Source organism: Liolophura sinensis, chromosome 1 (genome assembly GCF_032854445.1).
Source record: "Liolophura sinensis isolate JHLJ2023 chromosome 1, CUHK_Ljap_v2, whole genome shotgun sequence".
Taxonomy (NCBI): Eukaryota; Metazoa; Mollusca; class Polyplacophora; order Chitonida; family Chitonidae; genus Liolophura; species Liolophura sinensis.
In genome coordinates, this window is record NC_088295.1 from 369,770 (window position 1) to 394,667 (window position 24,898).

Consider the following 24,898-nt stretch of genomic DNA (forward strand, 5'->3'; position numbering starts at 1 on the left):
ATGTATAACTTAGTATAAGTCTACACGGAATTCAGTAGGCCTACATGAAGTTCATTTCCTGTGTAATACTCAGTATAAGCCTGCACGGAGTTCAGTAGGCCTACATGAAGTTCATTTCCTTTGTAATACTCGGAATAAGTCTACACATAGTTCATTAGGTCTACATGAAGTTCATTTCCTGCGTAATACTCAGTATAAGTCTACACAGAGATCAGTAGACCTACATGAAGTTCATTTCCCCTGTAATACTCAGTAAGTCTGCACGGAGTTCAGTAGGCCTACATGAAGTTCATTTCCTGTGTAATACTCAGTATAAGTCTACACGGAGTTCAGCACGCCTACATGAAGTTCATTTCCAGTGCAATACTCAGTAAGTCTACACGGAGTTCAGTAGGCCTACATGAAGTTTATTTCCTGTGTAATACTCAGTATAAGTCTACACGGAGTTCAGTAGGCCTACATGAAGTTCATTTCCCCTGTTATACACAGTATAAGTCTACACGGAGTTCAGTAGGCCTACATGAAGTTCATTTCCTGTGTAATACTCAGTATAAGTCTACATGGATTTCAGTAGGCCTACATGAAGTTTATTTCCCCTGTAATACTCAGTATAAATCTACACGGAGTTCAGTAGGCCTACATGAAGTTCTTCTAATATGTATAACTTAGTATAAGTCTACACGGAATTCAGTAGGCCTACATGAAGTTCATTTCCTGTGTAATACTCAGTATAAGCCTGCACGGAGTTCAGTAGGCCTACATGAAGTTCATTTCCTTTGTAATACTCGGAATAAGTCTACACATAGTTCATTAGGTCTACATGAAGTTCATTTCCTGCGTAATACTCAGTATAAGTCTACACAGAGATCAGTAGACCTACATGAAGTTCATTTCCCCTGTAATACTCAGTAAGTCTGCACGGAGTTCAGTAGGCCTACATGAAGTTCATTTCCTGTGTAATACTCAGTATAAGTCTACACGGAGTTCTGCACGCCTACATGAAGTTCATTTCCAGTGCAATACTCAGTAAGTCTACACGGAGTTCAGTAGGCCTACATGAAGTTTATTTCCTGTGTAATACTCAGTATAAGTCTACACGGAGTTCAGTAGGCCTACATGAAGTTCATTTCCCCTGTTATACACAGTATAAATCTACACGGAGTTCAGTAGGCCTGCATGAAGTTCATCTAATATGTATAACTTAGTATAAGTCTACACGGAGTTCAGTAGGCCTACAAGAAGTTCATCTAATATGTATAACTTAGTATAAGTCTACACGGAGTTCAGTAGGCCTACATGAAGTTCATCTCCTGTGTAATACTCAGTATAAGTCTACACGGAGTTCAGTAGGCCTACATGTAGTTCATCTCCTGTGTAATACTCAGTATTAGTCTACATGGAGTTCAGTAGGCCTACATGAAGTTCATCTCCTGTGTAATACTCAGTATAAGTCTACACGGAGTTGAGTAGGCCTACATGAAGTTCATTTCCTGTGTAATACCCAGCATAAGTCTGCACATAGTTCAGTAGGCCTTCATGAAGTTCATTTCCTGTGTAATACTCAGTATAAATCTACACGGAGTTGAGCAGGACTACATGAAGTTCATTTCCCCTGTTATACACAGTATAAGTCTACACGGAGTTCAGTAGGCCTACAAGAAGTTCATTTTCTGTGTAATACTCAGTATAAGTCTACATGGATTTCAGTAGGCCTACATGAAGTTCACTTTCCCTGTAATACGCAGTATAAATCTACACGGAGTTCAGTAGGCCTGCATGAAGTTCATTTAATATGTATAACTTAGTATAAGTCTACACGGAGTTCAGTAGCCCTACAAGAAGTTCATCTAATATGTATAACTTAGTATAAGTCTACACGGAGTTCAGTAGGCCTACATAAAGTTCATCTCCTGTGTAATACTCAGTATTAGTTTACACGGAGTTGAGTAGGCCTACATGAAGTTCATCTCCTGTGTAATACTCAGTGAGTCTACACGGAGTTCAGTAGGCCTACAAGAAGTTCATTTCCTGTGTAATACTCAGTATAAGTCTGCATGGAGTTGAGTAGGCCTACATAAAGTTCACTTTCCATGTAATACGCAGTATAAGTCTACACGGAGTTCAGTAGGCCTACATGAAGTTCATCTCCTGTGTAATACTTAGTAAGTCTACACGGACTTCAGTAGGCCTACATGAAGTTCATTTCCTGTGTACTACTCAGTATAAGTCTGCACGGAGTTTAGAAGGCCTACATGAAGTTCATTTCCTGTGTAATACTCGATGTAAGTCTACACGGAGTTCAGTAGGCCTACATGAAGTTTATTTCTTGTGTAATACTCAGCATAAGTCTACACATAGTTCAGTAGGCCTACATGAAATTCATTTCCTGTGTAATACTCAGTATAAATCTACACGGAGTTGAGTAGGCCTGCATGAAGTTCATCTAATATGTATAACTTAGTATAAATCTACACGGAGTTCAGTAGGCCTACATGAAGTTCATTTCCTGTGTAATACTCAGTATAAGCCTGCACGGAGTTCAGTACGCCTACATGAAGTTCATTTCCTGTGTAATACTCAGTAAGTCTACACGGAGTTCAGTAGGCCTACATGAAGTTCATTTCCTGTGTAATACTCAGTAAGTCTGCACGGAGTTCAGTAGGCCTACAAGAAGTTCATTTCCTTTGTAATACTCAGTATAAGTCTTCACAGAGTTTAGTAGGCCTACATGAAGTTCATCTCCTGTGTAATACTCAGTAAGTCTGCATGGGGTTGAGTAGGCCTACATGAAGTTCATCTCCTGTGTAATACTCAGTATAAGTCTGCACGGAGTTCAGTAGGCCTACATGAATTTCATTTCGTGTGTAATACTGAGTAAGTCTGCACGGATGTGAGTAGGCCAACATGAAGTTCATTTTCTGTGTAATACTTAGTATAAGTCTGCACGGAGTTCAGTAGGCCTACATGAAGTTTATCTGCTGTGTAATACTTAGTAAGTCTACACGGAGTTCAGTAGGCCTACATGAAGTTTATTTCTTGTGTAATACTCAGCATAAGTCTACACATAGTTCAGTAGGCCTACATGAAATTCATTTCCTGTGTAATACTTAGTATAAATCTACACGGAGTTCAGTAGGCCTACATGAAGTTTATTTCCTGTGTAATACTCAGTGAGTCTGCACGGAGTTCAGTAGCCCTACAAGAAGTTCATCTAATATGTATAACTTAGTATAAGTCTACACGGAGTTCAGTAGGCCTACATAAAGTTCATCTCCTGTGTAATACTCAGTATTAGTTTACACGGAGTTGAGTAGGCCTACATGAAGTTCATCTCCTGTGTAATACTCAGTGAGTCTACACGGAGTTCAGTAGGCCTACAAGAAGTTCATTTCCTGTGTAATACTCAGTATAAGTCTGCATGGAGTTGAGTAGGCCTACATAAAGTTCACTTTCCATGTAATACGCAGTATAAGTCTACACGGAGTTCAGTAGGCCTACATGAAGTTCATCTCCTGTGTAATACTTAGTAAGTCTACACGGACTTCAGTAGGCCTACATGAAGTTCATTTCCTGTGTACTACTCAGTATAAGTCTGCACGGAGTTTAGAAGGCCTACATGAAGTTCATTTCCTGTGTAATACTCGATGTAAGTCTACACGGAGTTCAGTAGGCCTACAAGAAGTTCATTTCCTTTGTAATACTCAGTATAAGTCTTCACAGAGTTTAGTAGGCCTACATGAAGTTCATCTTCTGTGTAATACTCAGTAAGTCTGCATGGGGTTGAGTAGGCCTACATGAAGTTCATCTCCTGTGTAATACTCAGTATAAGTCTGCACGGAGTTCAGTAGGCCTACATGAATTTCATTTCGTGTGTAATACTGAGTAAGTCTGCACGGATGTGAGTAGGCCTACATGAAGTTCATTTTCTGTGTAATACTCAGTATAAGTCTGCACGGAGTTCAGTAGGCCTACATGAAGTTTATCTGCTGTGTAATACTTAGTAAGTCTACACGGAGTTCAGTAGGCCTACATGAAGTTTATTTCTTGTGTAATACTCAGCATAAGTCTACACATAGTTCAGTAGGCCTACATGAAATTCATTTCCTGTGTAATACTTAGTATAAATCTACACGGAGTTCAGTAGGCCTACATGAAGTTTATTTCCTGTGTAATACTCAGTGAGTCTGCACGGAGTTCAGTAGGCCTACATGAAGTTTATTTCCTGTGTAATACTCAGTATAAGTCTACACGGAGTTCAGAAGGCCTACAAGAAGTTCATTTCCTGTGTAATAGTCAGTATAAGTCTACACGGAGTTCAGAAGGCCTACAAGAAGTTCATTTCCTGTGTAATACTCAGTATAAGTCTACACGGAGTTCAGTAGGCCTACATGAAGTTCATTTCCTGTGTAATACTCAGTATAAGTCTACACGGAGTTCAGAAGGCCTAAAAGAAGTTCATTTCCTGTGTAATACTCAGTATAAGTCTTCACAGAGTTTAGTAGGCCTACATGAAGTTCATCTCCTGTGTAATACTCAGTAAGTCTGCATGGAGTTGAGTAGGCCTACATGAAGTTCATCTCCTGTGTAATACTCAGTATTAGTTTACACGGAGTTGAGTAGGCCTACATGAAGTTCATCTCCTGTGTAATACTCAGTAAGTCTGCATGGAGTTGAGTAGGCCTACATGAAGTTCATCTCCTGTGTAATACTCAGTAAGTCTGCATGGAGTTGAGTAGGCCTGCATGAAGTTCATCTCCTGTGTAATACTCAGTATAAGTCTGCACGAAGTTCAGAAGGCCTACATGAAATTGATCTCCTGCGTAATACTTCCCAAGACTACTGGGAGTTTATCCCCTGTGTAATACTTTGTAGGCCCACATAAAGTTCATCTCATGTGTGATAATTAGTAGGTTTACACGCAGTTCGTCCTTGTGTCATTCTTAGCAGATTTACACGGAGTTCATCTCTTGTGTAATACTGAGCAGGTCAACACGGAGTTCATCTCTTGTGTAATACTGAGCAGGTCAACACGGAGTTTATCTCTTGTGTAATACTGAGCAGGTCAACACGGAGTTCATCCCCTGTAAAATTCTTAGCAGGTAAACACGGAGATCATCCCCTGTGCAATATTTAGAAGGTCTACACGGAGTTCAGTAGGCCTACATGAAGTTCATCTCCTGTGAAACACTTAGCAGGACTGTCAGCAGTTTTAAAAAATGTTGTTCATTAACCAGTTATGTTCAATGTTGCAGTTTCTTAAAGTACAACATCAAAAAACCCTGCCGCAATGAGAGCAAAACCAGAGGATCGACAACAAAGTGATAGCTGGCAAATGGTCAAACGTAACCGGTGACAAGCGCCTTAGGCGTTGTCAGTTTACCTCGTTTTAAGGTTTCATTTTAACTGTTTATGTAAATCATAATAATAATAATAGCAAACTACACACCCCTTAGCACTAAGGCTTAAGTGAAATTAGGCAAATTACAAATTAGAAAGCCAGTTTATGGCGAAAATAAAGAAAAGAATGGGCCTCCATTGCTCAGTTGGTTAGCAACCTGCGGATGGTCGTGGATTTCCCCCGGGCTTTGCCCGGTTTTCACCCACCATAGTGCTGGCCGCCGTCGTATAACTGAAATATTCTTGTGTAAAACACCGTAAAACACCAATCAAATAAAGAAAGAAAGAAAACAATTGACTGACACTAGGCACAGGCCTGTTTCTTATACGTTTAAACTGTACAAAGTATACATGTAGAGACTGGACAGGGGAGAATATTTTGGACAACATTTGGTGGAAAGAATGGGGAATGGTTGACACATTACCTACCGGCAGTAATCATTGGCAGCCCCCTGACCCTGAACGTCAGCCCAGCCCTGGAAATACATGGGATCCCCCAAGTCGATGACGTCATAACGCCGTCTGAGGAATGACGTGGCCGGGGACGTGACGTCATCCTTAGCGAAATCATACTCTGTTATGGCGCCCGGTGATAGCATGAACACTGGCTTGTTCTGTGATTTGTGTCTAGCTTCCAACCCCCTGTTACCGCTATTCTGTAGTTGCAAGTCTAGAAAAGTACAACAAAGAATATACCATGTTAACAACTACTTGAAACAATACATTTAAAAGATAATATTTACTGGGCGAGATGATTCCTATATGGTTTTACACGTGAGTTTGTGGATGACAGATTATGTGTCGTTATGTGTTACGGGATCACAAATTATGTGTGGTCACTTGTTACGAGATCAGAGACTATGCGTCGTACCGTGTTACTGGATCACAGATTACGTGTCGTCATGTGTTGAGGGATCACAGAATATGGGTTCTCATGTGTTACGTGACCACAGAGTATGTGTCATTATGTGTTACGTGATCAGATATTACGGGAACACAGATTATATGTCGTCTCGTGTTACAGGATCACAGAGTATGTGTCGCCATATGTTATGGGATCACAGAGTATGTGTCGACACGTATTATGGGATTACAGAGCTGGTTGGCCTGGTGCCTATAAACTGCCGTCAAATAAGTGAGAAATCCCATAATACTACAATCTACGGTAGCTGACAATTCTCCTCACACTGAATACAACCAGATAACATGTCGACATACCATACAATCTACGGTAGTTGACAATTCTCCTCACACTGAATACAACCAGATAACATGTCGACATACCATACAATCTACGGTAGCTGACAATTCTCCTCACACTGAATACTACCAGATAACATGTCGACATACCATACAACCTACGGTGGCTGACAATTCTCCTCACACTGAATACAACCAGATAACATGTCGACATACCATACAATCTACGGTAGTTGACAAGTCCCCTCACACTGAATACAACCAGAAAACATGTCGACATACCATACAATCTACGGTAGTTGACAAGTCTCCTCACACTGAATACAACCAGATAACATGTCGACATACCATACAATCTACGGTAGTTGACAAGTCTCTTCACACTGAATACAACCAGATAACATGTCGACATACCATACAATCTACGGTATTTGACAAGTCTCCTTACACTAAATACAACCAGATAACATGTCGACATACAATATAATCTACGGTAGTTGACAAGTCTCCTCACACTGAATACAACCAGATAACATATCGACATACCATACAATCTACGGTAGTTGACAAGTCTCTTCACACTGAATACAACCAGATAACATGTCGACATACAATACAATCTACGGAAGTTGACAAGTCTCCTCACACTGAATACAACCAGATAACATGTCGACATACCATACAATCTACGGTAGTTGACAAGTCTCCTTACACTGAATACAACCAGATAACATGTCGACATACCATACAATCTACGGTAGTTGACAAGTCTCCTCACACTGAATACAACCAGATAACATGTCGACATACAATACAATCTAAGGTAGTTGACAAGTCTCCCCACACTGAATACAACCAGATAACATGTCGACATACCATACAATCTACGGTATTTGACAAGTCTCCTCACACTGAATACAACCAGATAACATGTCGACATACCATACAACCTACGGTATTTGACAAGTCTCCTAACACTAAATACAACCAGATAACATGTCGACATACCATACAATCCACAGTAGTTGACAAGCCTCCTCACACTGAATACAACCAGATAACATGTGGACTTACCATACAATCTACGATAGTTGACAAGTCCCCTAACACTGAATACAACCAGATAACATGTCGACATACCATACAATCTACGGTAGTTGACAAGTCTCCTAACACTGAATACAACCAGATAACATGTCGACATACCATACAATCTACGGAAGTTGACAAGTCCCCTAACACTGAATACAACAAGATAACATGTGGACATACCATACAATCTACGGTAGTTGACAAGTCTCCTCACACTGAATATAACCAGATAACATGTGGACATACCATACAATCTACGGTAGTCGACAAGTCTCCTTACACTAAATACAACCAGATAACATGTCGACATACCATACAATCTACGGTAGTTGACAAGTCCCCTAACACTGAATACAACCAGATACCATGTCGACATACCATACAATCTACGGTAGTTGACAAGTCCCCTAACACTGAATACAACAAGATAACATGTCGACATACCATACAATCCACGGTAGTTGACAAGTCTCCTCACACTGAATACAACCAGACAACATGTGGACATACAATATAATCTACGGAAGTTGACAAGTCCCCTCACACTGAATACAACCAGATAACATGTCGACATACAATACAATCTAAGGTAGTTGATAAGTCTCCTCACACTGAATACAACAAGATAACATGTGGACTTACCATACAATCTACGGTAGTTGACAAGTCCCCTCACACTGAATACAACCAAATAACATGTCGACATACCATACAATCTACGGTAGTTGACAAGTCTCCTCACACTGAATACAACCAGATAACATGTCGACATACCATACAATCTACGGTATTTGACAAGTCTCCTCACACTGAATACTACCAGATAACATGTCGACATACCATACAATCTACGGTAGTTGACAAGTCCCCTCACACTGAATACAACAGGATAACATGTCGACATACCATACAATCCACGGTAGTTGACAAGTCCCCTCACACTGAATACAACCAGATAACATGTCGACATACCATACAATCCACGGTAGTTGACAAGTCTCCTCACACTGAATATAACCAGATAACATGTCGACATACCATACAATCTACGGTAGTTGACAAGTCTCCTTACACTGAATACAACCAGATAGCATGTGGACATACCATACAATCTATGGTAGTTGACAAGTCTCCTCACACTGAGTACAAACAAGGGAGAGCGCGTTGAAATAGTTGAAATAATTAAACTCGTGTATATGTAATCCACGAGGAGCAAGTGCATGGCCAGCCAAGTGGACAATGTCAACATCGCATCTATAGATTGTTTGTTTGTCAAAGCTCACTGCGATGAACTTTACAGGCCTGACTGAGTCCATGCTGACCCTTCACTGTGAAATTCTGGGGCAACCATGGAACCACAAGCTCACTACGATGCGCTGTCAAATTTTGGCATTTCGGAGTCACGAAAAATAATTTACTTTCCACACAGATATTTGAGACATGTGGGCCTAATTATGACCCCGGACCGCTTAACGCTGAACGGAAAGAAACATGTGGGCTGTTATAGTCAGTCGGGACCGGAGAAAGTCAAAATTACAGGCACACCGCCCAGCTCCATCTTTCTTAAAACCAAGTGTATTTCTCGGAAGACAACATCCAGTGATTGTGCACAAATCCAACCCACAAATCAAGGCCAGTTTCATGGGCAGCTGAAAAGTCTCATTACTGAGAAAATTCGAGAGGTATATTTGTGCTACTGTCATTTCTGTGGGGCTGGTTACTTGTAGGTGTAAGAGATTTGTTCCTTCCTGTATGCAAGTTTAGGTCAAGCGATCTGATCATTTCTGTGGGGCAGCTTACTTGTAGGTGTAAGTGATTTGTTCCTTTTTGTATGCAAGTTTAGGATAAGCGATCTGATCATTTCTGTGGGACAGCTTACATCTAGGTGTAAGAGATTTGTTCCTTTCTGTATGCAAGTTTAGGTTAAATGATCTTGTTATTTCTTTGTGCCAGCCTAAGTATCCCAGCGTGATTGGTCATTTCTGTATGGCAATCTAAGGACATGTATCGCCGATTTGGTCATTTATGTGTGGCTATTTAGGTATCAGTAATTTGTTCGTTTCTATGTTCAAATAAAGGTATCCGTGAATTGGTCAATTTCTAGTTATTGCTAATACTGTAATTTCTGTGTGGAAATTTAAGGACATGTATCGCTGATTTGGTCATTTATGTGTGGCTATTTAGGTATCAGTAATTTGTTCATTTCTATGTTCAAATAAAGGTATCCGTGAATTGGTCAATTTCTAGTTATTGCTAATACTGTAATTTCTGTGTGGAAATTTAAGTATGTGGCAGTCTATGTATCCGTGATTTGGTCATTCTAGTGTGGCAGTCTAGGTATCCGTGATTTGGCCATTCCTGTGTGGCAGTGTAAATATCCGAACTCTAGTCATTCTTGTGTGGCAGTCTAGGTATCCGTGCTTTGGCCATTCCTGTGTGGCAGTGTAAATATCCGAACTCTAGTCATTCTTGTGTGGCAGTCTAGGTATCCATGATTTGGCCATTCTTGTGTGGCCGTCTAGGTATCCGTGATTTGGCCATTCCTGTGTGGCAGTGTAAATATCCGAACTCTAGTCATTCTTGTGTGGCAGTCTAGGTATCCGTGCTTTGGCCATTCCTGTGTGGCAGTGTAAATATCCGAACTCTAGTCATTCTTGTGTGGCAGTCTAGGTATCCATGATTTGGCCATTCTTGTGTGGCCGTCTAGGTATCCGTGATTTGGCCATTCCTGTGTGGCAGTGTAAATATCCGAACTCTGGTCATTCTTGTGGCAGTCTAGGTATCCGTGATTTGGCCATTCCTGTGTGGCAGTGTAAATATCCGAACTCTGGTCATTCTTGTGGCAGTCTAGGTATCCGTGATTTGGCCATTCCTGTGTGGCAGTGTAAATATCCGAACTCTGGTCATTCTTGTGGCAGTCTAGGTATCTGTGATTTGGCCATTCCTGTGTGGCAGTGTAAATATCCGAACTCTAGTCATTCTTGTGTGGCAGTCTAGGTATCTGTGATTTGGCCATTCCTGTGTGGCAGTGTAGATACCCGCGATTTCTTTATTTCTGTGTGTCCGGTCTCTGGTCATTCTTGTGGCAGTCTAGGAATTCGTGATTTGGCCATTCCTGTGTGACAGTCTAGGTATCTGTGATATCTGTGTTTGACCGTCTGGCCCATTTATTTTACACTGAGTCTTCTCTATGGTCATACATCAGATATCAGGCTTGATACTGTGCAATACATTTTGATACCAGAATCGACCAGGCCAAGAAGTCATCGGGGATAGATATATCAGCTGTCAGTTGACACTGTTACACTAAAGCTGGTCAGGGAGACAAGTACAAGTGTTTTCATTGTGGTGACCCTCATTTGACATATCGGGGATAGAAAGAAATTTGATCAGATCATTTTCATACAACGTAAACCTCTACAACTTTTTACACACCTTTACACATGTATATTCCCATCAGCTCTGCCAAAGAGAAAACATACATATACTGTATGCATATCTATCTCAATCGCTATAATGGTTTGCTCCCCCCCATCCGCGCGCTCTATCTCAATCGTTATAATGGTTTGCTCCCTCCCCTCCGCCCACTCTATCTCAATAGCTATAATGGTTTGCTCCCTTAGCTCCGCCAGCTCTATCTCAATGGCTATAATGGTTTGTTCCCTTCGCTCCGCCCGCTCTATCTCAATCGCTATAATGGTTTGCTCCCTCCCCTCCGCCCGCTCTATCTCAATCGCTATAATGGGTTGTTCCCTTCGCTCCGCCCGCTCTATCTCAATCGCTATAATGGTTTGCTCCCTCCCCTCCGCCCGCTCTATCTCAATCGCTATAATGGTTTGCTCCCTCCCCTCCGCCCGCTCTATCTCAATCGCTATAATGGTTTGCTCCCTTCACTCCGCCCGCTCTACCTTAATCGCTATAATGGTCTGCTCCTTTCGCTCCGCCCGCTCTATCTCAATCGCTATAATGGTTTGCTCCCCCCCCATCCGCGCGCTCTATCTCAATGGCTATAATGGTCTGCTCCCTTCGCTCCGCCCGCTCTATCTCAATCGCTATAATGGTTTGTTGTACCTCAAACGTTATAATGGTTTGCTAGCTCCCTTCCGCCCGCACTATCTCAATCGCTATAATGGTTTGCTCCCTTCACTCCGACCGCTCTATCTTAATCGCTATAATGGTTTGCTCCCTCCCCTCCGCCCGCTCCATCTCAATCGCTATAATGGTTTGCTCCCTCCCCTCGGGGCGCTCCATCTCAATGGCTATAATGGTTTGCTCCCTTCGCTCCGCCCGCTCTATCTCAATGGCTCTAATGGTTTGCACCCTCCCCTCCGCCCGCTCTATCTTAATCGCTATAATGATTTTGCTCCCTCCCCTCCGCCCGATTTGTCTTAATCGCTATAATGGTTTGCTCCCTCCCTTCCGCCCGTTGTACCTCAATCGCTATAATGGTTTGCTCCCTCCCTTCCGCCCGCTCTATCTTAATCGCTATAATGGTTTGCTCCCTTCGCTTGGCCCGCCCTATCTCAATCGCTATAATGGTCTGCTCCCTCCCCTCCACCCGCTCTATCTTAATCGCTATAATGGTTTGCTCCTTCCCCTCCGCCCGCTCTATCTTAATCGCTATAATGGTTTGCTCGCTCCTTTCCGCCCGCACTATCTCAATCGCTATAATGTTTTGCTCCCTCCCCTCCGCGCACTCTATCTCAATCGCTATAATGGTTTGTTCCCTTCGCTCCGCCCGCTCTATCTCAATGGCTATAATGGTTTGCTCCCTTCGCTCCGCCAGCTCTATCTCAATGGCTATAATGGTTTGTTCCCTTCGCTCCGCCAGCTCTATCTCAATCGCTATAATGGTTTGCTCCCTCCCCTCCGCCCGCTCTATCTCAATCGCTATAATGGGTTGTTCCCTTCGCTCCGCCCGCTCTATCTCAATCGCTATAATGGTTTGCTCCCTTCGCTCCGCCCGCTCTACCTTAATCGCTATAATGGTCTGCTCCTTTCGCTCCGCCCGCTCTATCTCAATCGCTATAATGGTTTGCTCCCTCCCTTCCGCCCGCTCTATCTTAATCGCTATAATGGTCTGCTCCCTTCGCTTCACCCGCTCTGTCTCAATCGCTATAATGGTTTGCTCCCTCCCCTCCACCCGCTCTATCTCAATCGCTATAATGGTTTGCTCCCTTCCCTCCGCCCTCTTTATCTCAATCGCTATAATGGTTTGCTCGCTCCTTTCCACCCGCTCTATCCCAATCGCTATAATGGTTTGCACCCTCCCTTCCGCCCGGTCTATCTCATTCGCTATAATGGTTTGCTCCCTCCCCTCCGCCAGCTATATCTCAATTGCTATAATGGTTTGTTCCTTTCTCTCCGCCCGCTCTATCTTAATCGCTATAATGTTTTGCTCCCTCCTTTCCGCCCGCTCTATCTCAATCGCTATAATGGTTTGCTCCCTCCCTTCCGCCCTCTCTATCTCAATCGTTATAATGGTTTGCTCCCTCCCTTCCGCCCACTCTATCTCAATAGCTATAATGGTTTGCTCCCTTCGCTCCGCCCGCTCTATCTCAATCGTTATAATGGTTTGCTCCCTCCCCTCCGCCCGCTCTATCTCAATAGCTATAATGGTTTGCTCCCTTAGCTCCGCCCGCTCTATCTCAGTGGCTATAATGGTTTGCTCCCTCCCCTCCGCCCGCTCTATCTCAATCGCTATAATGGTTTGCTCCTTCCCCTTCGCCCCTTCTATCTCAATGGCTATAATGGTTTGCTCCCTCCCCTCCGCCCGCTCTATCTCTTTCTCAGACATGCACAGTTTCTACATTTTCGAAAGATAAGTAAGACACAGTTAATAATGAATTCTTAATAATGAAGAAAGAAGCATCCCCACCAAAATGTGAAGCGTTTACCACCTTGAAAAATTTTACATTTCCGTGTTTATACCTCGGCTTCTTCCGTGTTATCAGCCAATCCACTCAATCCACAACTGGGTTTTTTAAGTGCGATTATCGTACATGTACGACATCTTTGTGAGTTCTCGTAATGACTCCGTAAGCGTCAGACAAACAATTAGGGCTCTACAAAACCAGTGGGTACCAGTATGGTGGCTCTGTAAACGTCAGATAACAATTAGGGCTTTACATAGCAACTGGGCACCGGTATGCTGGCTCTGTTAACGTCAGATAACAATTAGGGCTTTACATAGCAACTGGGTACCGGTATGGTGGCTCTGTAAACGTCAGATAACAATTAGGGCTTTACATAGCAACTGGGTACCGGTATGCTGGCTCTGTTAACGTCAGATACTAATAAGGCTCTATTAAACCAGTGGGGTACCGGTAATGACTCCGTAAGCGTCAGACAACAATTAGGCTCTACTAAACCACTGGGTACTGATACAAGGACTCCGTAGACTTCAGATATTTGGAAACTGGCGTGCTTTCTTCGTCTGTGATAACTGGATTATCCACAGAAACCGCAATTTTACACAGGAAATAGTCAGGGTTTAAACAGATTGGTAAAAAAAGTATATGCGGTTGAAGTATATAAGACATGGGTTTCCTTCTCTCTTAGAAACACTAGAAAACCATTATGACTTCCCCAGTGCCGACAGTCTGTTTATTCAGCAGGCCATGGAAATGGGTTGGTCCCTTCCTTCACAGATCGAGACAATTGGCGGGCGGCCGCAGAGTTTTGTGTACAAGGAAGTTACACACTGGTGTTGTCTACTGTAGAAAATATCGTGGGGATACACACTGGTGTTGTCTACTGTAGAAGGTATCGTGGGGATACACACTGGTGTTATCTACTGTAGAAGGTATCGTGGGGATAAACACTGGTGTTGTCTACTGTAGAAGGTATCGTGGGAATACACACTGATATTGTCTACTGTAGAAAGTATTGTGGGGATACACTACTGGTGTTGTCTACCGAAGAAAGTATCGTGGGGATACACACTGGTGTAGAAAGTATCGTAGGGATACACATTGGTGTTGTGTACTATACAAAATATCGTGGGGATCCACACTGCTGTTGTCCACTGTAGAAAATATCGTTTGGATAATGTCTGTCTGTCTGTTCATCTGTCTGTCTGTCTGTCTGTCTGTATGTATGTACGTACGTATGTATGTATGTATGTATGTATGTATGTATGTATGTATGTATGTATGTATGTATGTATGTATATATGTATGTATGTATGTATGTATGTCTATATGACTGTCTGTATATATATTGTCTGCATGTACTGTAAGGTGAGTGAGTGAGTGCTGTCTGTCTGTCTATCTGTCTGTATGTATGTCTATATATTGTCTGGATGTACTGTAAAGTGAGTGAGTGAGTGCTGTCTGTCTGTCTATCCGTAGCAGAGGTTAAAAGTCCATGTAAATATTTCGTCAGTGATTATGGCCTCAAGATATAGATGTACCATCAATGTTTACACAGACTTGTCTTGTTCTACAAACGTAAAGAACATGGAGAGCACAACGTAGAGTGATGACACGTCTGCTGTCCACAAACAATGTGCACTAATGATACGTCTGATGTCCACATACAGTTTACACTAATGGCACGACTGATGTCTACAAACAAGGTAGCGTGATGACACGTCTGATGTCCACAAACAATATGCAGTGATGACACGTCTGATGTCTTATGAATGCATGAAGCACAGTCCGATCCTCATCCTTTTTGTCTCAGCATGACAGCATACTGATAAAGGACGGAATTACACCCGGATTCTTATCTCTTCTTTCTCAGTTTAACAGTATACTGATGAAGGATATAAATACACTCGGATTCTCATCTCTTTTGTCTCAGTTTAACAATATACTGATGAAGGATATAAATATACACGGATTCTCATCTCTTTTGTCTCAGTCTGACAGTATTCTGATGAAGGATATAAATATACCCGGATTCTCATCTCTTTTGTCTCAGTCTGACCGTATTCTGATGAAGGATATAAATATACCCGGAATCTCATCTTTTTTGTCTCAGTCTGACAGTATTCTGATGAAGGATATAAATATACCCGGAATCTCATCTTTTTTGTCTCAGTCTGACAGTATTCTGATGAAGGATATAAATATATCCGGATTCTCATCTCTTTTGTCTCAGTCTGACAGTATTCTGATGAAGGATATATACCCGGATTCTCATCTCTTTTGTCTCAGTCTGACGGTATTCTGATGAAGGATATAAATATACCCGGAATCTCATCTCTTTTGCCTCAGTCTGACAGTATTCTTATGAAGGATATATACCCAGATTCTCATCTCTATTGTCTCAGTCTGACAGTATTCTGATGAAGGATATAAATATACCCGGATTCTCATCTCTTTTGTCTCAGTCTGATAGTATTCTGATGAAGGATATATACCCGGATTCTCATCTCTTTTGTCTCAGTCTGATGGTATTCTGATGAAGGATATAAATACACTCGGATTCTCATCTCTTTTGTCTCAGTCTGACAGTATTCTGATGAAGGATATCAATATATCCGGATTCTTATCTCTTTTGTCTCAGTCTGATAGTATTCTGATGAAGGATATCAATATATCCGGATTCTTATCTCTTTTATTTTCTCTGACAGTATTCTGATGAAGGATATAAATATACCCGGATTCTCATCTCTTTTGTCTCAGTCTGACAGTATTCTGATGAAGGATATAAATATATCCGGATTCTCATCTCTTTTGTCTCAGTCTGACAGTATTCTGATGAAGGATATATACCCGGATTCTCATCTCTTTTGTCTCAGTCTGACGGTATTCTGATGAAGGATATAAATATACCCGGAATCTCATCTCTTTTGTCTCTGTCTGACAGTATTCTTATGAAGGATATATACCCGGATTCTCATCTCTATTGTCTCAGTCTGACAGTATTCTGATGAAGGATATAAATATACCCGGATTCTCATCTCTTTTGTCTCAGTCTGATAGTATTCTGATGAAGGATATATACCCGGATTCTCATCTCTTTTGTCTCAGTCTGATGGTATTCTGATGAAGGATATAAATACACTCGGATTCTCATCTCTTTTGTCTCAGTCTGACAGTATTCTGATGAAGGATATAAATATACCCGGATTCTCATCTCTTTTGTCTCAGTCTGACAGTATTCTGATGAAGGATATAAATATATCCGGATTCTTATCTCTTTTGTCTCAGTCTGACAGTATTCTGATGAAGGATATAAATATATCCGGATTCTTATCTCTTTTGTCTCAGTCTGACAGTATTCTGATGAAGGATATAAATATATCCGGATTCTTATCTCTTTTGTCTCAGTCTGACAGTATTCTGATGAAGGATATAAATATACCCAGATTCTCATCTCTTTTTGTCTCAGTCTAACATTATTCTGTTGAAGGATATTAACACACCCTGATCTTCATCTGTATTCCGATGCCCTCAGCTCCTGGAACCATGCACCTTCACAAGACGCATGTCAATTCAATCTCTTGCCAGCCCTACCGATCTCCATGTGTGTATCAGAAACCACGGCGTTCTCGGAGTGAATTGTGTATCAGAAGACAAAGCAGCTGTTGAATCTTGTGTGGTCGGGGTATGCCATGATCTCACGATGTAGTATGCCCGTGAGAAGGTGGCAGTGAGGCCATGAGCCCAGATTACAGATCGTTTTTTGAGACTAAATAGCTGCTCGGCTCTGTAACTGCCGCGAGCTGCACCCCCAAGGAATCGCTCTTACAGTTTATCGTCTAGTGCGTACATGTGGAGTGACATGGGCCAAATGCGGACGTGCCCGTAGCAGATACCGAAACGCTCTTAACATGTCAGGTTGTACCGGGCTCTAACTCTGACGAACTTTTTATCCATTAAATCAGAATCTCCATAATAAGTCACCAATAATCAGATGTAATATGTGGATCAAAATTACAGATGCAATGCGCCATTAGGCACAATAGATTAGCCATACGTAATCCGCCACATCTCGTGCTCATCGCATCTGTCGTTACAGTGTCTATAGAACGACATATCGCAATCAAAATAATATGGACATTGTCGTTCAAGATTCCAAAGAAGTAAATGAACTAAGGACCTCGAAGATCTTTGATGTCTTTCCGAAATGATCAAAAATTGTACATAGAGAAGTTAATATTTTCTTACTGTACTGTCTCAGTTGTTTGTGTTAAAATGTCTTGCTAGTTACTAGAGAACTGGGTCGTCCAATTGCTGGTGATGGCTGTAAAATAAAAGTCAGTGGAGACGCTGAGAATTAAGACTTTTATACGCATGTGTCTCGCCCGACCTAATGAACTGAATGAACGTAACACCAGGCGTATAATAACTACCTAAATTATACAAATGTTGCTAACGGAGTGAATAATTAAACCCCATTATTATCAACACATACAATTAAGGCGATGATGCTATCCACAAATACAAAGAAGACGGTGATACTAGCCACACATACAAAGAAGATGTTGGTACTATCCACACATACAAACAACACGATGATACTAGCCACACATACAAATAAGACGGTGATACTAGCCACACATACAAATAATACGATGATACTAGCCACACATACAAATAAAACGGTGATACTAGCCACACATACAAATAAGACGGTGAAACCAGCCATACATACAAATAAGACGGTGATACTAGCCACACATACAAATAAGACGGTGATACTAGCCACACATACAAATAAGACGATGATACTAGCCACACATACAAATAATAAGATGATACTAGCCAAACATACAAATAAGACGATGATACTGGCCACACATACAAATAAGACGATGATACTAGCCACACATACAAATAAGACGATGATACTAGCCACACATACACAGAAGACAATGATACTAGCCACACATACAAAGAAGACGATGATACGACCAACACGTACAAAAAAGAAGGTGATACTAGCCACACATACAAATAATACGATGATACAAGCTACACATACAAAGAAGACGATGATACTAGCCACACACACAAATAAGACGCCGATACTAGCTACACATACAAAGAAGACGATGATACTAGCCAAACATACAAATAAGACGATGATACTAGCCACACATACAAATAAGACGATGATACTAGCCACACATACAAATAATACGATGATACTAGCCAAACATACAAATAAAACGGTGATACTAGCCAAACATACAAGTAAGACGGTGATACTATTCCCACATAAAAATATGACGGGAGTACTAGCCATACAAAAAAGACGGTGATACTATCCACAAATACAAAGAAGACGATGATGCTATCCACAGATACAAAGATGACGTTGGTACTATCCACAAATACAAACAAGACGGTGATACTAGTCACACATACAAATAAGACGGTGATACTAGCCACACATACAAATAAAGTCCACAACCCTATCAAACCCGACGCACTTCTGTACCCACCCCCCACCACTACTGTCCTCTTCCCACCAGCCTAGTTTGTCCTAGTCGTGAGTAAGGCGAGACGACAGTGATCACTATGAGATAGCCGGTTGGCCCACACTCATCGTTCGCCCGTGTTTACAAGAGCGCCGATATAGTATAGAATGGTTGATCACGGTCACCAGACTGAGCGCCTCTTTCTCTCACTCACGCCATGGCTTTATGTAGTAATACCCCATGCTTTTTGCAGTTCTTTGGTATATCACTGAGCCCGGATTTGGGCTGGGCCAGCTGTTACTGAACAAACCCGCGGGACTTTGATGTAGTGCGGAGGAAAACCGGTGGGATAGAATATGATCTATTCCCTGGGAGTAGAGCGGCTCTGTTTACTATGGGTTATTGTTTCATTCAGATAAACTGATATCACGCAACTGCACAGAGTAAATGTTGCCACATGGGGACTAAACTCTGTAGCCGTGGTGTTGTATCACGTTAACAAAGTTAACCATCCAACCAAACTGAAGTAATGTCGGACATATTTCCACAAACTATTCCATCATGGTTGTAAAAAAAATCGGTACTGTATAGTCGCTCCGAATCCAACCTTTTTAATAAAGGAGTCTTTTTGAAATGTGCAAATTCCAACACTTTTTTGAAACTGATCTTACTGATGCCGCTCAAAGTTGACAGAGGAGTTTGGTCTGATCGTATACAAATTGCAATCCAAGGAGAACTTCTTTCCACGGCAAAGAAGGTCTGAATTACAAACATGTATAAGCGCATTAAAAGTAAAGTACAGATCTACTTACATGTAAAACAACATTCAGTAACAAACAGACTGCGGAACATACACGTCTGTACATGTTTTCACGGCGTATGTCAGCTGTAGGCTCGGCTCGACTGAAGATTCACAAACAGCCATAGGTTGTAGTCGTGGCCTAACTATGACTGGCAGCTGCAAGTGTAGTCTGTGGGTGACGGATGTGCCAGTAGTCTGTGGGTGTCTGTTACTTGTACAGTTTGTGGGAGATAGGTGCAGTCTGAGGGTGACAGCTATGGGTGTAGTCTGTGGGTGACAGATATAGGTGTAGTCTGCGGGTGACAGATATAGGTGTAGTCTGTGGGTGACAGATATAGGTGTGGTCTGTGGGCGACAGATATAGGTGTAGTCTGTGGGTGACAGTTATAGGTGTGGTCTGTGGGTGACAGATATAGGTGTAGTCTGTGGATGACAGATATAGGTGTAGTCTGTGAGTGACAGATATAGGTGTGGTCTGTGGGTGACAGAAAAAGGTGTGGTCTGTGGGTGAGAGATATAGGTGTGGTCTGTGGGTGACAGAAAAGGTGTGGTGTGTGGGTGAGAGATATAGGTGTGGTCTGTGGTTGAGAGATATAGATGTGGCCTGTGGGTGAGAGATATAGGTGTTGTCTGTGGGTGAGAGATATAGGTGTAGTCTGTGGGTGACAGATATAGGTGTAGCCTGTGGGTGAGAGATATAGGTGTAGTCTGTGGATGACAGATATAGGTGTAGTCTGTGAGTGACAGATATAGGTGTAGTCTGTGAGTGACAGATATAGGTGTGGTCTGTGGGTGACAGAAAAAGGTGTGGTCTGTGGGTGAGAGATATAGGTGTGGTCTGTGGGTGACAGAAAAGGTGTGGTGTGTGGGTGAGAGATATAGGTGTGGTCTGTAGTTGAGAGATATAGATGTGGCCTGTGGGTGAGAGATATAGGTGTTGTCTGTGGGTGAGAGATATAGGTGTAGTCTGTGAGTGACAGATATAGATGTGGCCTGTGGGTGAGAGATATAAGTGTTGTCTGTGGGTGAGAGATATAGGTGTAGTCTGTGGGTGACAGATATAGGTGTAGTCTGTGGGTGACAGATATAGATGTGGCCTGTGGGTGAGAGATATAGATGTGGTCTGTGGGTGAGAGATATAGGTGTAGTCTGTGGGTGAGAGATATAGGTGTGGTCTGTGGGCGACAGATATAGGTGTAGTCTGTGGGTGACAGATATAGGTGTAGTCTGTGGATGACAGATATAGGTGTAGTCTATGAGTGACAGATATAGGTGTGGTCTGTGGGTGACAGAAAAAGGTGTGGTCTGTGGGTGAGAGATATAGGTGTGGTCTGTGGGTGACAGAAAAGGTGTGGTGTGTGGGTGAGAGATATAGGTGTGGTCTGTGGTTGAGAGATATAGATGTGGCCTGTGGGTGAGAGATATAGGTGTTGTGTGTGGGTGAGAGATATAGGTGTAGTCTGTGGGTGACAGATATAGATGTGGCCTGTGGGTGAGAGATATAGGTGTTGTCTGTGGGTGAGAGATATAGGTGTAGTCTGTGGGTGACAGATATAGGTGTAGTCTGTGGGTGACAGATATAGATGTGGCCTGTGGGTGAGAGATATAGATGTGGTCTGTGGGTGAGAGATATAGGTGTGGTCTGTGGGTGAGAGATATAGGTGTGGTCTGTGGGTGACAGATATAGGTGTGGTCTGTGGGTGACAGATATAGGTGTAGTCTGTGGGTGACAGATATAGATGTGGCCTGTGGGTGAGAGATATAGGTGTTGTCTGTGGGTAACAGATATAGGTGTAGTCTGTGGGTAACAGATATAGGTTTAGTCTATAAGCGTAGTCTGTGGGTGAGAGATATAGATGTAGTCTGTGGGTGAGAGATATAGGTGTGGTCTGTGGGTGAGAGATATAGGTGTTGTCGGTGGATGACAGATATAGATGTAGTCTGTGGGTGAGAGATATAGGCGTATTATGTGGGTGAGAGATATAGGTGTGGTCTGTGGGTGACAGATATAGGTGTAGTCTGTGGGTGACAGAAAAAGGTGTGGTCTGTGGGTGAGAGATATAGGTGTGGTCTGTGGGTGAGAGATATAGGTGTTGTCGGTGGATGACAGATATAGGTGTATTCTGTGGGTGAGAGATATAGGCGTATTCTGTGGGTGAGAGATATAGGTGTGGTCTGTGGGTGAGAGATATAGGTGTACTCTGTGGGTGACAGAAAAAGGTGTAGTCTGTGGGTGAGAGATATAGGTGTGGTCTGTGGGTGAGAGATATAGGTGTGATCTGTGGGTGAGAGATATAGGTGTGGTCTATGGTTGAGAGATATAGGTGTGGTCTGTGGGTGAGAGATATAGGTGTGGTCTGTGGGTGACAGAAAAAGGTGTGGTCTATGGGTGAGAGATATAGGTGTGGTCTGTGGGTGAGAGATATAAGTGTGGTCTGTGGGTGAGAGATATAGGTGTGGTCTGTGGGTGAGAGATATAAGTGTGGTCTGTGGGTGAGAGATATAGGTGTGGTCTGTGGGTGACAGATATAGGTGTGGTCTGTGGGTGAGAGATATAAGTGTGGTCTGTGGGTGAGAGATATAGGTGTGGTCTGTGGGTGACAGAAAAGGTGTGGTGTGTGGGTGAGAGATATAGGTGTGGCCTGTGGTTGAGAGATATAGATGTGGCCTGTGGGTGAGAGATATAGGTGTTGTGTGTGGGTGAGAGATATAGGTGTGGTCTGTGGGTGACAGAAAATTTGTGGTGTGTGGGTGAGAGATATAGGTGTGGCCTGTGGTTGAGAGATATAGATGTGGCCTGTGGGTGAGAGATATAGGTGTTGTGTGTGGGTGACAGATATAGGTGTAGTCTGTGGGTGACAGATATAGATGTGGCCTGTGGGTGAGAGATATAGGTGTTGTGTATGGGTGACAGATATAGGTGTTGTCTGTGGGTGACAGATATAGATGTGGTCTGTGGGTGACAGATATAGGTGTAGTCTGTGGGTGAAATCTATGGGTGTAGTTTGCATGTGATAATTATAAGCGTGGTCTGTAGGTGATAGGCGTATGATCTGTGAGTGAAACTATAGGCATAGCCTGGGAGTGACAGCTTTACGTGTAGTCTGTAGGTAACAGGCGTATAGTCTGCCGGTGAAACTACTGGCGTAACCTGTGAGTGACAGCTTTAGGTGTAGTCTGCGTGTGACAGCTATACGTACGTGTACCTTACAGAAGACACATGACAAGTAATAGCCATCTGTTGTGGCCAAAACCGCCCTTACAGCTCGATCTGTTTAACAAACGACACGGACACTCAATATCTTGAGTGGTATCGTAACGGACGTAGTACCTGAATGACCCTCTACTTATTCAGCCTGTCCCATGACTACTCTAGGCAGGTCAAACCTGACCTGAGCAAAGAGACAATAAAACATATAAACACATTTGTTAGCTGGCCATTTCGAGCCGTAGTATATTAATCCTAAATACTTGTACTTTGACCTGGTGCACAGAAACCACAGACGTGCTTACATGAAGCCGATTCAAACAAGTAACCATTAAAATGTCTACATGAAGCCGATTCAAACAAGTAACCATTAAAATGTCCTACATGAAGCCGATTCAAACAAGTAACCATTAAAATATCTACATGAAGCCGATTCAAACAAGTAACCATTAAAATGTCTACATGAAGTCGATCTAAAGACGTAGCCACTGATATGTCTACATGAAGCCGATCCAAACACGTAACCACTGATGTGTACATGATGACAATACAAAGATCTAACAACTAAAATTTCTACATGAAGGTTATTCTAAGGTCTAACAACTGACATGTCTACATGACGACAATCAAACACGTAAACCACTGAAATGTCCACATTAAAAGGTGTACATGACTGTCAACCACTGATAGGTATACATGACTGTCAACCACTCATAGGTGTACATGACGTTCAACCACTAAAAGGTGTACATGACGGTCAACCCCTAATAGGTGTACATGACGGTCAACCACAATAGGTGTGCATGACTGTCAACCACTGATAGGTGTACATGACGGTCAACCACTAATAGGTGTACATGACGGTCAACCACTAATAGGTGTACATGACGGCAGCCCAAATGGCTAACCACTGACATGTCTATATAAAGATATTCCCAAACGACTAAGCAGCAAACGCGTAACAAATAACATGTCTACATGAAGGCAATGCAACATGTAACCAGTAGCATTTCTCCAGTTATGGTAATGAATGTTCCTGCTGCAGATCAAGGGACAAAAAAACGCAGTTAGGCAATATATCGAAGCAGCCCCACTCCCCAAAGCTAATTAAGTAATCATAAAGGTTATGTTATTTAGTAATCGCTGGTTTACATTTGCTATGTAATTACTTAGTAAAGAAAAAGTTGGCCATTTTAACATTTCCTATATAATAACATGTAAATGCTGGACAATGGTGACTTGCTATATAATAACATGTAAATGCTGGACAATGGTGACTTGCTATATAATAACATGTAAATGCTGGACAATGGTGACTTGCTATATAAATGACATGTAAATGCTGGACAATGGTGACTCCCTATATAATAACATGTAAATGCTGGACAATGGTGGCTTGCTATGTAATAACATGTAAATGCTGGACAATGGTGACGCTATGTAATAACATGTAAATGATGGACAATGGTGACTTCCTATATAATGACATGTAAATGCTGGACAATGGTGACTTGCTATATAATGACATGTAAATGCTGGACAATGTTGACTTGCTATATAATAACATGTAAATGTTGGACAATGGTGACTTGCTATGTAATAACATTTAAATGCTGGACAATGGTGACGCTATGTAATAACATGTAAATGATGGACAATGGTGACTTGCTATATAATGACATGTAAATGCTGGACAATGGTGACTTGCTATATAATAACATTTAAATGCTGGACAATGGTGACTTGCTATATAATAACATGTAAATGCTGGACAATGGTGACTTCCTATATAATGACATGTAAATGCTGGACAATGGCGACT

At 42.2% G+C, this 24,898-nt stretch overlaps 1 protein-coding gene across 1 annotated transcript in view; it reads right to left on the minus strand.

The window, feature by feature from the left end:
* The window catches only part of LOC135461529 (uncharacterized), a 37,534-nt gene that overhangs the window by 11,022 nt on the left and 1,614 nt on the right, over nucleotides 1-24,898 (minus strand). The window contains exon 2 of the mRNA XM_064738667.1: nucleotides 5,827-6,067. Within this exon, the coding sequence (XP_064594737.1) occupies nucleotides 5,827-6,067 (241 nt within the window). The remainder of the gene's footprint in view (nucleotides 1-5,826; nucleotides 6,068-24,898) is intronic.